The sequence below is a fragment of the Centruroides vittatus genome, unplaced genomic scaffold (genome assembly GCF_030686945.1).
Source record: "Centruroides vittatus isolate TY-2023 unplaced genomic scaffold, ASM3068694v2 contig_388, whole genome shotgun sequence".
Classification (NCBI taxonomy): domain Eukaryota; kingdom Metazoa; phylum Arthropoda; class Arachnida; order Scorpiones; family Buthidae; genus Centruroides; species Centruroides vittatus.
In genome coordinates this window covers 1,662,586-1,678,487 of record NW_027122204.1, presented here as the reverse complement: position 1 = coordinate 1,678,487, position 15,902 = coordinate 1,662,586, and the positions used below count along the sequence as shown (strand labels likewise).

At 36.5% G+C, this 15,902-nt stretch overlaps 1 protein-coding gene across 2 annotated transcripts in view; it reads left to right on the top strand.

Moving 5' to 3' along the window:
• Positions 1-6,378: 6,378 nt before the first annotated feature.
• AdamTS-A (ADAM metallopeptidase with thrombospondin type 1 motif A) overlaps positions 6,379-15,902 on the top strand; it is a 36,993-nt gene continuing 27,469 nt past the window's right edge. For both annotated transcript variants that reach the window (XM_067270925.1, XM_067270924.1), the window contains exons 1-3: positions 6,379-6,727; positions 7,969-8,273; positions 14,138-14,270. In XM_067270925.1, coding sequence (XP_067127026.1) covers positions 6,613-6,727; positions 7,969-8,273; positions 14,138-14,270 — 553 coding nt within the window. In that variant the 5' untranslated portion in view covers positions 6,379-6,612. The remainder of the gene's footprint in view (positions 6,728-7,968; positions 8,274-14,137; positions 14,271-15,902) is intronic.

Here is a 15,902-nt window from a genome sequence, read left to right as displayed (position 1 = left end):
ACAACAACCATAACTGAAATTACGTTTAAAAAATTTAATAAGTTTGAATTAGTTTATATACGCAATTTCGCTTTATAACATCATACTTTTAAAGTAATAATTCAAAATTTTATGCCGGTAAATTATAGTTTACGAGTAATTTAAATTTATTAACCATCCAGTTAAACCTGATTAAAATCATTTTACACTTTCAACACAAGATGGCGGCACGATTAAAACAAGAAATGCAATTTATTTTAATGACATCTATAAATAGCTACTTTTGCTATATAAACTACAATAAATGCCAGTTGCTTTAATGCACCAGACTTTGAAAGAAAGAAATAAAATAAAATTTTAAAAAATTCACTTTTAAGTACTCTAATTTTAAAGCGAATATTCAACAACACGCGAATAATTTCACGTGCAATCCATCAAGGGAGGTAAAGTAGAAGGTCTGTCACTAAATGAAAAGTATTTATAAAAAGTTATATTTAAATATCTAAAGTTAAACAAACTAACTTTAAAAAGTTCTCCTTTTTTTTTTTAAATAGAAAGTAACTGGAATGGTTTCATCTCGGTTTGCAATGTGTAATTTGTTACTCTTCGAGCGACATTTTATGGAAAAAAAATCCCTGATTACCTTCTTTCTTTTACTTAAAAAAACGTGAAGAAACTCGGGATAATTTAGGAATTTCTTTATAAAATCCTTGCTGGAATCTAGTAATCTATGTTGATAGTGAGCAAAAACACTCTGAATGCCAGCAAAGATTGCTATCTTCATATATTGCAGATGCCACGGACCAAGAAGGAAGAATAAGAAGAAAAAAAATCCATTTCAGTAGGCCATCGTGGGGATTTTTTCGGTGGCAAATACTTTCGAATAATCAATACTTACCCAGTTGTCCTTCGAGTTAAGATTGTGTTTTAATGGTTATGAAATATTACTTGTTATTTGCATAAGTTACAAGGTTAATAATTACTTAAGAGGTTCCAGAAACAAGGAAGTTGTCCCGAAACGTGTCAACATCCTTGTGCTTTATAAGTTCTAAGAAATATTTAGATTTCTCTTTTACGGGCCTAAAAATGAATTCGTAAACTCGAAATATCGGCCGAGAGATTTATTATTTATTATTATTTATTATTATTCTTTATATTTAATCCATTGTTTCCTATAGGAAATAAGGATAAAGAGATATCCTGTTATTGATAACGAGAGTCAAAAAAGTCATTCTTATCGCATTAAATTTGTAATGGGCTGCACAATTAGGACTAATGAAAGGAGGGATGAATAGTGTATACTGTACTCTAAACCCGGGAAGTTAATGTAAATCAAAAAAGGAAGGGAAAAAACTAGGAGTGATGACAGAAACGTTACATATCAACTCATCACTAGTTTGTTAAATTCACGTATAAAGATAGTAAAAAAATAAAAAAAGAAATAGAGAAATCATACGATGCATTTATTTTGGGTGGTTTTTTGGCTCCCGATACTAAAAACTTAAACATTTAAAAGCTTTAACGGGCCCTACATAGGAGGAGACTTCGTACATGTCCATATAGAGAGCCACAACAAGGGTGTGTTTTCCGAATGGCGTGAGTAAATCATTATGTAATAGGGCAAGTTTACGGGAAATTTACCACAGAAAACGTGAAATGTATCATAAAAACTTGAAATGTAACGAAACTATGGCTTACGAACAATTAAAAGTTACGAATTACGTTAAACAAATTCATAAATTCTCCATAAAATAATGGAATTTTAAATAGCGCGATGCTGTAAAAATAGGTAACATTAGAAAGTAAATAAAAGTATTACATCATTTCTATTCCTAGAAGAGCTAGATTTTAATAAATCAGGAAGGGTCAAGGAATGAATAATCCCGTATCTTCGGGAGATAGGAAGCGTATCTTCAATGGAAATTGGGACAAAGCGAGAAACTATTCTTGTCCTTGTTTAATCCATAAGAAATATGTTTTCCAGTGTCGTTAATAAATGGAAATATTCCAAAAGATCGTTATCACAGTCTTCCTTCATTATATAATGATGAAAATTGAAGAAGAAAAAAAACCAGCATAGAAACAAAACAGGAAACGAAATTGCAGAAGCGTTTCTATCTTGTCCGTGAAAAACGTAATTTCCTTATTATTTTATAAAGATTATACGTTAGAAAACTTATAATTAAAATGATTTTCCTTCTTCCCTTCGTGTTTGGATTATGGAGGAGCATGGCTCCATCTCAATTCTCAGAATAGAACCTTTGCAAACTCCGCCCAAACGCAGCACGTTATGGCCGTCCTTCGAGATATTTTAACAGTTTTATTTAGATTTGCAACGAGTGGTGTCGTGTGTCTGGTGTGGATGATGATGATGATGATGGAGACAGAAACTTTATTGCCGAAGTGGGAAATTGATAAAAAGGAAATTGAAACTGGCGCCATATTATTTAAAAAATAATTAAAAATCATTTTGTGTGTCCAGATTATCTTCGATTCTTTCAGCATTAACGGTGCTATGTGATTTTCTGTTGATAGAAGCTTGACCGTAACGATGACGGAAATGCAGTCAAGTGGGTGTGCAACTCAATTTTCCTTGATAACTTACAGCTCTGGCACACGTTATTCTTTGTTTTCTGGTTCTGCAAACCTTGAAGATCGATTAAAAAAATCACACATATATATATATATATATATTATACAAGTTATAATTATTATTTCGTTAAGCTGAGAGGTGGAGAAAAAAATAGAATAGTGCTTACTTTGCTGTTTTTCAGAAAGATGTGGGCAGAAAACTCTCTTTTTAAGGTAACCACGTAAACAAAAATGAACGTAACTGAAGCCAAACTTAAGACAATAAAGTTACACAAACACAATATATATAAGTAAGGTCGTAGTTTTACATCAATAAAATTCACAACTCGACTTTAGTATTCTATACAAATACCGCTTTTGATGAAAGTAGGCGAGTCGTAAAGGCTACTTTACCATTACTTAGATTGAACGAGTCGTTTTAGAATTCTAAAATGGCTCCTTTGTTGAAATGAAACCGATATTTGAAGTTATGGAACTCCTATTAAGTTCGAGTGAATATATGAGATAAATGATAATAAATCTTGAATTTATACTTAAATAAACACTAAATCGGGTTAAATTATGCGTTAAAAAATCTCTTAAAATAGCTAAATTAATACTGTTTTCACCCGAAAATAGTAATGATAATACTAAAATTCACACAGATAGTATTGTTTTAATGGCGTGTAAGTGGTTTTTTTCGAAAGAAAATAGTACTAATTAATTATTTAATTGGCAGTTAGCACTGTTTCCTGTTGAAAAACAGTACTTAATACGGAATTAACAACTTTAATTTAGTACTTTTTACATCATTCATCGAGTTACCATCCGATACAAACTTAGAAAAAGGGGGGGGTTTAATTTCGATCCGATTTGGACGAGGAAAAAATTTATAAAAATATAAATCGCTATCGGAATTAGAGTTTCCAGCATGTCCTCCACTCGTACATTTTTAAAATGCAAAACAAAATATATAAATACTCCTCTAACAAACTATCAAATTTCCTATATATTAATCTCTTATATTAATGTCGTTAACCTGCATCAAAATGACTTTCTAACTGTTTATTTATTAAATAACAATCATAAAACGTGGCTTAATAGACCTATTTATACATATATTTATTGAAGATTATATATATATATATATATATATATATATATATATATATATATATTTTTTCATGAAGGAACTTAGCAATTTTTTTATTTATTCTTTCGTCTCCTTGATCTTGCGGACGAGAAAGGTTGCAGTTGGTATTTTTTGAGAGGCGATAAAGGGATATCTCTTCCTCATTAAGGCCTCATATCTGATTTTATCGAAATTTAAGCTTTCAAGTAACGATTAAATACCATTTAGGCGAGGCGTTTAATCGTTTCTAGTAGCGTTTAGGCCATTGGACTGTCCGTCTGTCGGTTCAATTATTTGATTAAATGGTTTATTCCCATCAAACTTTAACTATAGATTAGTAATTTATTGCATGGTTTATATCTAAATTTTACCAAAGTAATTTGATTCATTAGGTAAATATTTTTAAATTTTTATAGCTAAATAAGCGTTTACTCGACACGGTTTTAAATTTAGTATACAGGTTAAATACTGTATTTCTAGTATCTGGGCTAAAGGACCGAATAAATTCGATTTCGGGCCTCTAGTTAAGAGTGTATTAAAGGCCTCATATTTTTACACATAATTTGGCGAAGGAAAGGGCCTGTTATATGTTATAGTCTAGGGTCACTTCGCTGTGATATATTTAAATTAATTTTTGTAGCCGGATAAACTAAAGGGCCTCGCATTTTACGTTATTTAGTGAAAGGGAGGGAGGGCCTGTTACATGTTATAGCTTAAAGCGACAGCAAAACCGAGTCCAGCCTTGGTTTTATGGCTATAGATTATTTTTCGTAGCACAAAATGTGTTAAGGACGATTAAAAATATACAGAAATTGCCTCGTTAAAAATCCTTTCCTTAACAATTACGTAAGTTTATAAAATTCCTCCATCTTTGAATACTTTTTCTGTTATCTTTTCTTTCTAATTTTAAACGATCCGAGCAAGAATAATGGATAAAGGTTTATATTTTCTTTTAAAAATAAAAATAAACACGATTTTTTAGAAAAATAAATAATAAATATAATCATTATTTTCAAATTTACGAAACCCATCTCGTCTTCCATAGTAAACCAGACATTAATTAAAAGTGAAGAAATAAAGTAGAAAGAAGAAGAAAAAAAAAAGATTAGCTCCTCTTGTTTATCTTGAGTTTGATTTATCTCAATACTCTTGTGTTGCTCAGCTAAAACAGATCTAAACATTCATCTGTTTGTTCTTCCATCTTGTATGTCGCGACCCTTAGTAAACACTCGGACAAAGAAGCACCATTCTTAATCGGAAAATCTTAAAAATAAAATCTTCCCATTGGGAATATACATTAATGTCTACCACAAAAAATTCGCATATATCATCCAAAATCCCAATCTGTTCTACCAAACTTTATGAAATTCAACACCTTATCGGCCTGTGGAACGAGTTAAATAACCAGCTTAAAAACCTTTTTATCTGGATAATTTTCTCGTAAAACATGCAAACTACTCGACTTTTATACAAGATAAAGTACTTAATATTCTTAAAAATAATTTTTATAACGCTCCACTCGTTAAATTCCACCATTAAAAGTGACGTAGAGCGTTAAAGATTCGATCTTAACAACTGCAGAATGCCACGCTTGATCGAACTCGCCGACCAATTAAAAAAGGTGTTTTATATTCACAGATTTCTGGTAAAAACTTGTAAACTGTTAAATAAATCAAAAATATTTATTTGTTCCGAGAAAAAATTACATCATTTATTCATTACGTAATTTATACACACGCCCGTAGAAGTGCCGCATCATCACTCTAACTGTATCGTTGGGCATCGGCATTAAAAATTGATTACGGGTGCCCGAGCGACGTCACAGAACTCATAAATATCCAATCCCATCCGAAGAAGCGGCACAACTTTTAATTCATTTGCATAGTTATGGGATCGAATTTGATTTTCGGGGTATCCCCCTGCGGATTCTTTCTATGTATTAGCATAGGATTGCCATAGTTATACCGGATGCGCTACCACTCTTTAAAAATAACTGCGGGGGGTACACTATCGAATGTTACTCTAACAGTGCTAATCTGCAAGAGAAATCCTGCAGTACTAAAGATAACCCCCGAGCTACTGTTAAATTAAATAAGGAAAAAATCCGCAAGTTGTTCCTCTATTAAGATAAGCTTTTTTTTAAAAAAAAAAAATGCTAACGACGTTACCACAATAATCATCTACATGCTTAAAGGTGTTACTCAGCCGTTAATGTATCCTTTAAGGAAAATTTTACAGTAGGATTTATGTATTTTATAAATAAAAAAGACCCCGAAAGTGTCTGAAACATTATCGGAAGAGGCGAGGTGCTACAATATTGGGAGTGACCCATCAATCCTTATAAGGTGCCATAATCAAAGCGAGCGGGTTATCATGCAAAAATAAAAAAAATCGAAAAAAAACTATGTGTTGGCTCGATAAGCACCCCATTAAAAATTTTAATTGAAGAGATAAATAAAAAAAAAAGATATGAACACTTCTTCCGCACTTTTTTTCACCTGACGTATCGGGTTACGTCGAAAATTCCAGCGGAAGAGTGCGAAGAGACGAATGAAAAAAAAGTGCGTAAAATTAGTAAAATGTCTATTAGGTTTTTCCTTTGTGTTTTTAACAGAAAGAAGGCCTTATCTGTCGATTTGTCGGCCAGCACTTAGTTACGAGAAATGCCACTAGAGGGCCGCGGGCTGACCTCGGAAGCGCTGTAACGCTCGCAGTGTTGGGGCATGTGCCGACTGCACTTGCCTAGTGGCGTGAGTTCGGCAGCTATAGGCTGAGCGTCCCTCGCTCTAAGCCGGGGAGTGATAGGGAGGGCAAGTTAGAGGAGTTTAGCGGAAGAAAAAAAGAAAAAAAATAATAAAAAAAAGGAAGAGCACACTGCCGCACGTGGAATATGATCGAGTCAAACAGTACCCAACCGTCCCTTTAAGTCCATGTTTACTGTCAGTGAAATCATGCTGTGGTATCGTTGTTTTTTGTTTTTTATACTGCATATATACTCATTAACGTCGGCAGATTGGGATAGATCACGTCTGAAGGATCCGCAAGGTGAGTGAAACCCTTTAAAAGCATTTTTTTCTTCTTCTTCTTAACCTTGTCCTTTAAGATAGACCGTCGCGCGGACAGTACATCAATTACACTGCTTGACTGATTTATGTCTGGTCTTGGATGCTAAACTGTTATGCGATCTCGATTGTTTGTGCGCGACATACACGACGATACATTTATAGATAAGCACGCGATATTGTTACGAATTAAAAGATACTGTGTGGTGTGGTGTCGTGTACCTAATGCTAAGAGTGTGAATGGCCCATGGATGTCGGCCTGGAAGCATGCCACCTCATGCCGCCAGCTGGTATCGTCTTATTTTCTCGCACGTGTTTTAGGACGTCGACTCTTTTTTATTTTTTATTTTTTAACGTTATAGATAGAGTGGTAGAGACTTTAGATGAAGTAAATAAGGAATATGGTCAGACCGAGTTCCTCCTCGAGGCCTTGGTTGCTGCAGGATACCGTATTAATTGTCGGTAGGGAAATGGGTCACTATATAGTATTCACAAGGACGGCTAGTAGTTTGTTTTCACACTTCAGCACTCGCTATCACTTTTGTATGTCGGTTCTTCAGATCTTCGACTTATTTTCAAGGTGTTCGTCCTTGGAAGGGTAACGTTTTTGACCCTAAAACATCTGCTTAAAAGATAAAAGTGTGTTTTGAAACTAGTTTGGATGCTAAAGGGTTACAAGATCTAAGTTGTGAATATGTCAAGTTCGCATTGTTTCTTCATCGGTTGTATTGTTTACAAGGATTTTGGGAGGATCATTCGGCCAAGTTTCGTGAGACACGCTGAATAATTAGATTTTGCAACGAGCGAGAGAGAGAGAGAAATTTTAAATAAATTAATAATAATAATAACATTTAAGTTTTGCCGGAAACCAAGTCCATAAAATAATTTAAACAATGATTACGTATCCGTTTAGGATACAAAATGTCTTTCAGTGCAAAGACCTCTTGATAAACAAACACAATTGAAGTGATTATGTTACATTAATAGATATATCAAATTATAGATGAACTTAAGGATATACACGATTTGCTTTTTCTCCTTTCATCTTCATTCATACTCGAGGGAAAACTTAATTGCATAAATGGGTCATTCATACTTAGTCTAAATTGTCTATTGAATTGATGCTTGACAATGATAGCTTTGCTCTTTCACTTGACTCTTTGACTGCGGAAGGTCTTTCCGGTTAGATGCGACTATAAAAAAATGATTGTTTTTCTCCTTCAGATGCTGGTCTCCGTCAAGAAAAGGTGTTTCCCGTTCTGCTGGACTCTAACGGTAATCCTACAGATAAGTGGGACCTAGAAAACACAACGAAAAGGTTCAAGTTCAAGGCGTTCAATTTCCTTTTCTTCATTGAATTAGAACCAAGCAGCGAATTTCTTTCCCCACATTTTCATGTGACTACGTTAGAATCTTGGAGAGAGAATGCCACTTGCAGGACTCATTATCCTAAAGACAATTGTTATTTTAAAGGAAAGTTAGTCGACGAAGACGATTCCATAGTTTCTCTTAGCCTGTGCCAAGGAATGGTAAGTCTGATTTCGTTAATTTGGACCATCGACAAACGTTTCGTAGCAATGCCGACGTGTATTATAAGCTGGAAAGTGCTATAAACCCGTCTAAACCGTTTCCTTAACATGTGCAACAGCTCTTTGTCGTATTCATTGAAAAATCCTACGCATTCTTCAACCGACGCAATTATCGGTGACTCAACAAATAAATTCGACTTAGAAACGACACTAACAATCTTGAGAAAATCCTTGCTTAGAACGATTTAGATTCTTCATGTTATATAAGACAGACTAATGAACAATGACAGCGCAGCTACCTGCTCTATTAAGTAGCGAGTTTACTGTCATTCTGTGAAGCTCCTAATTTTCATGCGACTCACCTAGTGAGTGCAGGTGTGTGCGATAACAGTGGGAGGTCGGCAGTATAGACCTCTCCTATCTTCCTATATAAATCTGCCTTCTGGCCTCAGTTATTACTACTTAATGGCTGCTTCAAGTGACAGGTTGTTCAGAGTTTTTATAGCTGTAATAGGAAGATCTCTCTTCTTCCATGTGAGCAGAAGATAGATGACAACCTTACGACCTTGCTTCTCCCCCCTAAAATACCGTTCACCTTTTGCTATTATCGCTAAACTTTAGAAATTAGGTCATTAGGAGCCTTTCCACTTTCAATATTCCCAATTAGAGTGGGTCCCCAGTTAAGGAGAAGCGAATTTCGTAACATTTGTTAGAGTACGTCTCATTTGTCAGTTCTACGACCTTGCACGGCATCTTATCCGAGAGGCAATAACACATTTTTGCAGTTTGTTTTGGCTCTTTAGCTTTAATCAGCATTGAAAAAGTAAACCAGTCGGGTAGTTAGACAGTGATTTTTCGTCTGTCCGCCGTCTGCTAGGTCATTATAGCTATGCCTTTGTCCTCTTTGTTCTATGCCGACTACCGGCCTTACAATAGAAGAAATGAGCTTCTGCCACCAAGGACAAGGGCGACCATCCGGTGTCGGTAAGCGACACCAAAATGATTTATAGTTCTTCCCTCCCTACCTAGTTTTAAACCGCTCTTTCGACTTGTCTTCCAGACGGGTTTTTGACCCTTTTTTAAAGCCATTCGCTTAACATCTGACCCGCTTGTCGTTTGTAAGAGCCATGTGTTTGTAAACATTGACTATGAGGTGTTGCATCGCTTTGTTACGTAGTTCAACATCATAAAATATCATCAAGGTCTGGATGAAATAGGTCAGAAACGGACTAAATGGGGGATGTGTGGGAACACTAGTTAGGCCTTGAATATCTCTAGAAACGTGATGGGCGCGGTTTTGATCCCTCAACCCACACACACACATTGGTGAAAGGGTGGAAAATTTGGGCGGATATTTACTAATTGAGCGTGACATCGAGAGGACACGTTTCTTAAATGTGCCTTAGAATGACGAAGTCGAAAACCCTGCCAAAGTGAAAGAAAAAGACGAGCGATATATGACCTACAAACGAAGACCACTTTCGTTGTTAAAAGTGAAGCAGAAAATAAATTTCGCGCAGCCCAATTAGGTAATGAGATCATCATCATAAGTCTAGAAAGCAATCGAGGTCATCGCGACACTTTGTTTTATTTTTCGCGTAATGTTTTGCATCACTCGAGTATATTTACACGGCGCTCGCAACACCTGCCAAAATTCAGTCTCCGTGAAACCTCTGGCAGAGCGCTCTGAGCATTTCAAAAAAAGTAGTTATGTAGATTGAACATCGCCCTGTTTTTCAGCAGAAGAAAAAATACAGTTTTTTGCCTCTTCACGTAGAAAGGGCGATGTTCAATCTGCTTAACTACACGAGAGGCGTGTACTGATGAACAAAACGGACACAAGTGGTAACCATTGTATATTTATGTTCCGTGAATATGTTATTAATATGTAATTTCCGTTGGACAATTGGCTAGAAACTTCCTTGTCTTTCTATATCCGGTGTCAAACGTGCTTACCAAACGTAAGCGCTCGAGGGAAGTAGAACTGGTCTTTTCATTTATACAGATGTTTGCATCTTTATTTTTGTAATTGAGATTTATTATAGAGCCACTAAAAGGCGCGATCTCATCCCATTGTGATAGCCATCGTGTTTATGTTAGCAAACAAACCTTGACTCAAAATCAAGAGATAATTACACTTCCGCTAAATGATCCGATTACATTCACTCGAGTATGATGAAGGAACCTCTGACCTCCACCAACAGGCTCGATCTTACGATGGGAAGTTAAAAGAATCCGGTAGAAAGGGTGACATGTTTGGTACGTGACCGAAGAGGGATTTTACTTCGCCTCACCTTACTCCAGACAAGAAAAACTTGTCTGACATGCCTCCTTTTTTTATGCTACTCGGCTCTGATTGGATTTTTCTGTCGAGTCAGTTGGTCAGTCAGTGAAACTTGTTCGTCTTTCATTGATGACATTGCTCGCTTGACTCCTCTCCGTAATTTTATTCAGAAATTCCACAAGTGTAATATAAATCTCGCGAAAAATTCTTTCTCGAGAGGGTTTTACATAAATCAAAACCCGCATCCCTGTCAAAATTGCCGAGGGATTAGGAGTAGAAGCCATTTTAAATACTGCGCGTAGACTCTATTCCTGTTATCGCAGATTGAATGAGGTGATATAAATTTAGCACGAAAGCCTAACTCAATTGGTAATGCCATCTGCGAAACACACCCAGTAATTAGTAGAACGAACTCTTGCAGACTTTCTTCGCAGAAGCAGTTGACTAACTTTAGCTATAACAACCAGATGCTTGTGTCTTTGACCGAAGTATAAGGGCGGCACACAAATCGCTCCAAGATGGCATTTACGATTGAAATCGGGCTGTGTAAAACCAAAAATCTCTTTTCTATCCACTTTCTTTTGCTAGTTTTCCCCAACTTGCACACTATGAATAGAGAAGATTACATCTTCTCTATTGTATTTTGGATTGGGGCGTCACCCCCTCCGCGATCCCCGTTCCCACGATCCCAATAGCAAAAACCCATTTTTTCGGGTTAAAATATCGAAGAGCCATGGATTTCTGACCATGAAACACTCATTTTTTTCCAACTTTAAAGCCAAACAATGCTTATTATTTGTGTTCAAAACATTTTAAACAATAATCGGTGTCATGGATAATAAATGTAGGTTAAATATGGGCTCCGATAAGATAACGAAGATGACGCTTTAGAAGAGAGTGGACTTTCCCATTTTCAACGTCCGTCGTGTGTGTTAGCATTCCCGATTTTGGTTTTACCTTCTAGCAAACATCGAAATTCACTTAAAATAATCTCTACAAGTTAAAAAAATACAAGAAAAAAAGAAATGTAAGAGATACTTAACCAGACGAAAGCAGTCGGCTGTTGAAAGAGGACAAGAGAAAGGGAAAAATTCAGTTTTTGGGCCATCACGTAACCTGGCAAAGTGACATAACGTAAATAAAAGTCAAGGAAACTCGAACCCCCATTACACTGAAGGAAAGTTAGTGTTTTGACGACTTTCTTTCTTTTTTTGTTAACATCTTTAGTTATATCAAACGAGAACTTGGCCCACCTATAAATATACCCAGACGATTGTTAGTGTAGTAGAAGTCGACGGGTTAAACTAGGCCAAAAGGAAACGCGATCACTAATAACCCCCTCTGATCACTTTTTTTTATAGCTTTACCTCTGCGGTCCTTCATTTGATGTCCTAATTTCTCGGTTTCTAAGAAAGTTTAAACCCCGCAGGTGGCTAAATAAGGGTGTTTAAAAGAAAAAAAAAAAACTTGCGTGCCTTAATCACTTCGTTTGGGACACTCACCGATGACGTCAAAAGCGATGGGTGACGACTGGATACCTGTCTCCAGACCTTGAACTGTCTTTTCTGTTTGAAAAATTGGGAGAAAAAGCACCCCCGCCGGGATACGTGCTCAAAAAGTAGAAGTAGAGTCTACAAAGAGGAGCCTTATTTTGTTTCCGTGTGAATACATTGTATATTCTACCCCCAGACAGATATATGGGTGGTGACATTAACCTCTTCCACTAGTAAACTAAGAAAGGAATGCTGACTTTAATACTCGAGCTTTTGTATTCAACATAAATGTTTGTTTATATATGAAATATATTTTTTTTTTCCGGTTGGAACGTAACGTTCGCTAACCCTTTTACTTCGAGAACGACACTTAAACTCGCTAAAAAGGAGGACAACTCCTTATCACTTTCAGTTATGAGCAGGGAATTCAGGAATTACGTAAGAAGCTAAGTTTTAATAAACACTTTCCCAGAAACGTGTTTTACAGGATCGGAATTATAATTTTTGGCTTTTTGCCATCTTTTCGCAGCAAATATAACGCTTTGGGTGTGTTTACACGTGTTCACCTATCTCGAAAGGGAGCCGAATTCAACTTATTAATGTGTAAATCCCCATAAAATCTTACTTAGCTCGTAAATATTTGTTTTTCGTACGGTTCACAGCAAACGAAAACTATTCAGTTTCCAATTTCTTCCGACGCCATTTTCTTTTTTTGGCTCCTCGGTAGAAGGAAAAGGATAATAAAAAAAAATTATGAAACTCTTTAATATAATGTTTGTTGACTCGAGAGAATTTTATTACTGTCGAAGGTCACCGAATTGTGTAGGTTGGAGGTCATAACGCACCGAATGCTCTGTGCAGTATAAAATTACCGAGAGGCACGATGACTCTTGCTCCGGAAGGGAATTGACCCACCCAATACAAAAGTAAGATAGGGCTATATCGTGTTTTGTGTTACTATTTGAAGAGCTCCCTGACATGTATATGGCTCATTCGTTTTCCAATATAGACCAGATAAAGAATCACATGTTTGAAAGTAAAATATTGTTGTTATAGTAGAGTGATGCCCTACTCGGGTCAAACACATTAGAAAGTTCTTGACTTTACCTGTATATAATAGGTTTATCTCCAAGAAAAGGAGCCATGCAGTTTTATAGTGATCTTTTCCTTCGATAAATGTCTATAAAAGCCGTGTTTGCGATACATAATCCACGTCTCTGTGATTTGTTATTATAGTAACATGACGCACTCCGAGTTCCTCGGTTCTTTACTTTCCTAAACAATAGATTTTTCATCTAGAAAGGAGCCATTATTGCAACGATAGTATACTTTTAGTAGCTTATCTATCTTTTGAGAGTAGCTATAAACTTCAGCATCCTTGCAATTGTTGTTGTAGCGGCGTAAAGATCTTCGAGTTCGTATCACAGATTAAAAGACATAAAAAGTTTTTCGCATGGGCGATTTTATGGATTTCCACTCTAAAAAAGGGAGGAAACTTTATTGTTTTGATAATACAGTTCTGCGACCGATCTTCCTTCTCGATAATTGCTTACAAAACTCTAAACTGGTGTTGCATAGTCCAACGTACCGTCGATACCTGCCATAGGTACCCACTCCCTCATCTTGTGTGGTCCAAAACTATTATCCTCCTTGTCTCACGAATGAAATACGTTTCTCAATAGGGCCATCATTCGTTGTATTTGTCGTTTACGTTAACGTCGATCGGGACTCGCGTACAAAACTCGATAATAAATAATAACAATGCGGGGCACACGTTACAAGTGCTGTTGATACAGTTGTATTTTATGGCCTGTACTTGTCAGTCCGTACTAAGTTAGGACTAGTTCAATTGACCGCCCGGGGACCTCACCTAATCTCCTTGTCCCTCGAGGCTGCACTTTTCTAGTGGGGACCCCGATGTTGCCGATAAGAGTGGGGTGACAGATGAGTGCAATACGGTGGCGGCTCGAAAACAAGCTTCGAGTTTAAATGTATTGTTGCATTGAGTAGGGCAGCGGCGTTAATCACTGGTGTATTACTGGAAAGTCGACATTACAGTCTGGTTTTTTTAATATATATTTTTACAGTTAGGCTTCTTGCACGCTTCACACGGCGATTATGTCATCGAACCCATCGATCCATCATCGTCGGAACGGCCTCATCTAATCACCAACGTAGGAAGAGATTTAAGAAAATCCACTCGGAGTTGTGACGAGGATGGTAAGTACATGCTTCCTGTACAGTTTAGTGATAAGCTAAAATTGTTCGGCAGATATTTATGGAGGTTTTTTATATTTATGTTATTGAACAGATAAAAACTCTAACCGTAGTCTTTAACGCGAACATTTTTATAGCGACTCGTACTTATAGGAGAAGGCGAATTAGGCCAATTTTAAGCAATTTCCATGTGTAGAAACCCCCGTTTGAATACCCGAATCAAACGTGATCGAAATACAAAAACTCCGAAACTTCTTACTTAAACATTAAATACAGAAACTCATTAATTTCGTAATAAACCCACTTAAAATGTCTTTCCATTGCTGACGTGCAGCTGAACATATTAGGTTAATTTTAAACAGTTTAGTTATAAAGAAATTGCGCTGGAGACTAGAGCAACCCGCCCATAATGAAAACGATTACAGATAGGAATGAGATCTTGTAACTCGATTTTCTTTCTTTCTTTTTTGTTTGCGTTTAAAATGAATGCAGAAACTCTCATTTACTTTCGTAATAAGCCCAGTTAATATTTAGGTTCACGGATTTAGTCGTTATTTTGAGAGCAGACAACCGACCATGAACTATATAGCGTTTAGTTTTGTCAACGGTTGGGTGTTTGTTTACTCGATCAAATCCTGTAAGGCTTCTAAGAATTCGAGCGACGATTTTTATAAACAAACAAATCCACGAATAAATAAATCCGAATTTTAACATTTAGTACTCGATTTTTCTCCGATTTTACACGCGAAATTGGCATCTGGGGAGAGTCGAAGTTCTCTCTCTCTCCTGGATTCTTGTTACACAGTGGGTTGTGTGGAGGTGGCTGCTGATAAATGACGCTATGGTGGTAGTTCAGGGACGAATCTGTTCGAGACGACTAAACTAGGAAGGAAAAAAAGACTCCACAAAAACTAACTTCTACAGTATCAGAACAAAAACAGAAGTTAACAGCTGTAACGCAGAATGGGCCGCTTCTTTTGACGTCTCCGATTTTCGGTTTTTAATCAATTTCGCGTGTAACTCTTTAAAAAAATGGCCGAGATCAAAGAGATGTTTGTGAAAACTGAGGTGATACCAGGCACGAATTTGCTCAGTTGCTTTACGCGTTTATACAGAACAGAGGCTTAATTGCCGATTTTCCAACCCCCCTTTCGACGTCTGCCGTTGCCACCTTCAAGTCAATGACCGCTGTTCGACTAGACGCTGTCTGTCTTCAGCGGTTTCGTAAGCATTAAGGTGGAACCCCATTTTCACCTCCGACTAGGGAACACTACAATGATGTAGGAAAAAAAGTGGCACATTAATATAAAAATTATCCTATTTAGCACTTCTATTAAAAATCCTTTCGGGATTAACATTAAAACATTTTTTTTTTAAAGTTCACTTACCTGATCGAGTCCGTCTTCCGCATTCCTATCAAAAGAAGACATTCTTCACACGACTACACGTTCTCTAGTGGGATAATTTAAGATTTATTATAAATGCGATTTATTAGACTACTCAAGGACACCCTCCCGCTATTAAGGACACTCTTTTACTTTGTAAACTTTCACACACACGAGCCAACTCTTGACTGGTTCCTCCTCAACCTTTGATCTTATTTTTTCGGTCTGGACAACGTCCGATGACATTTTT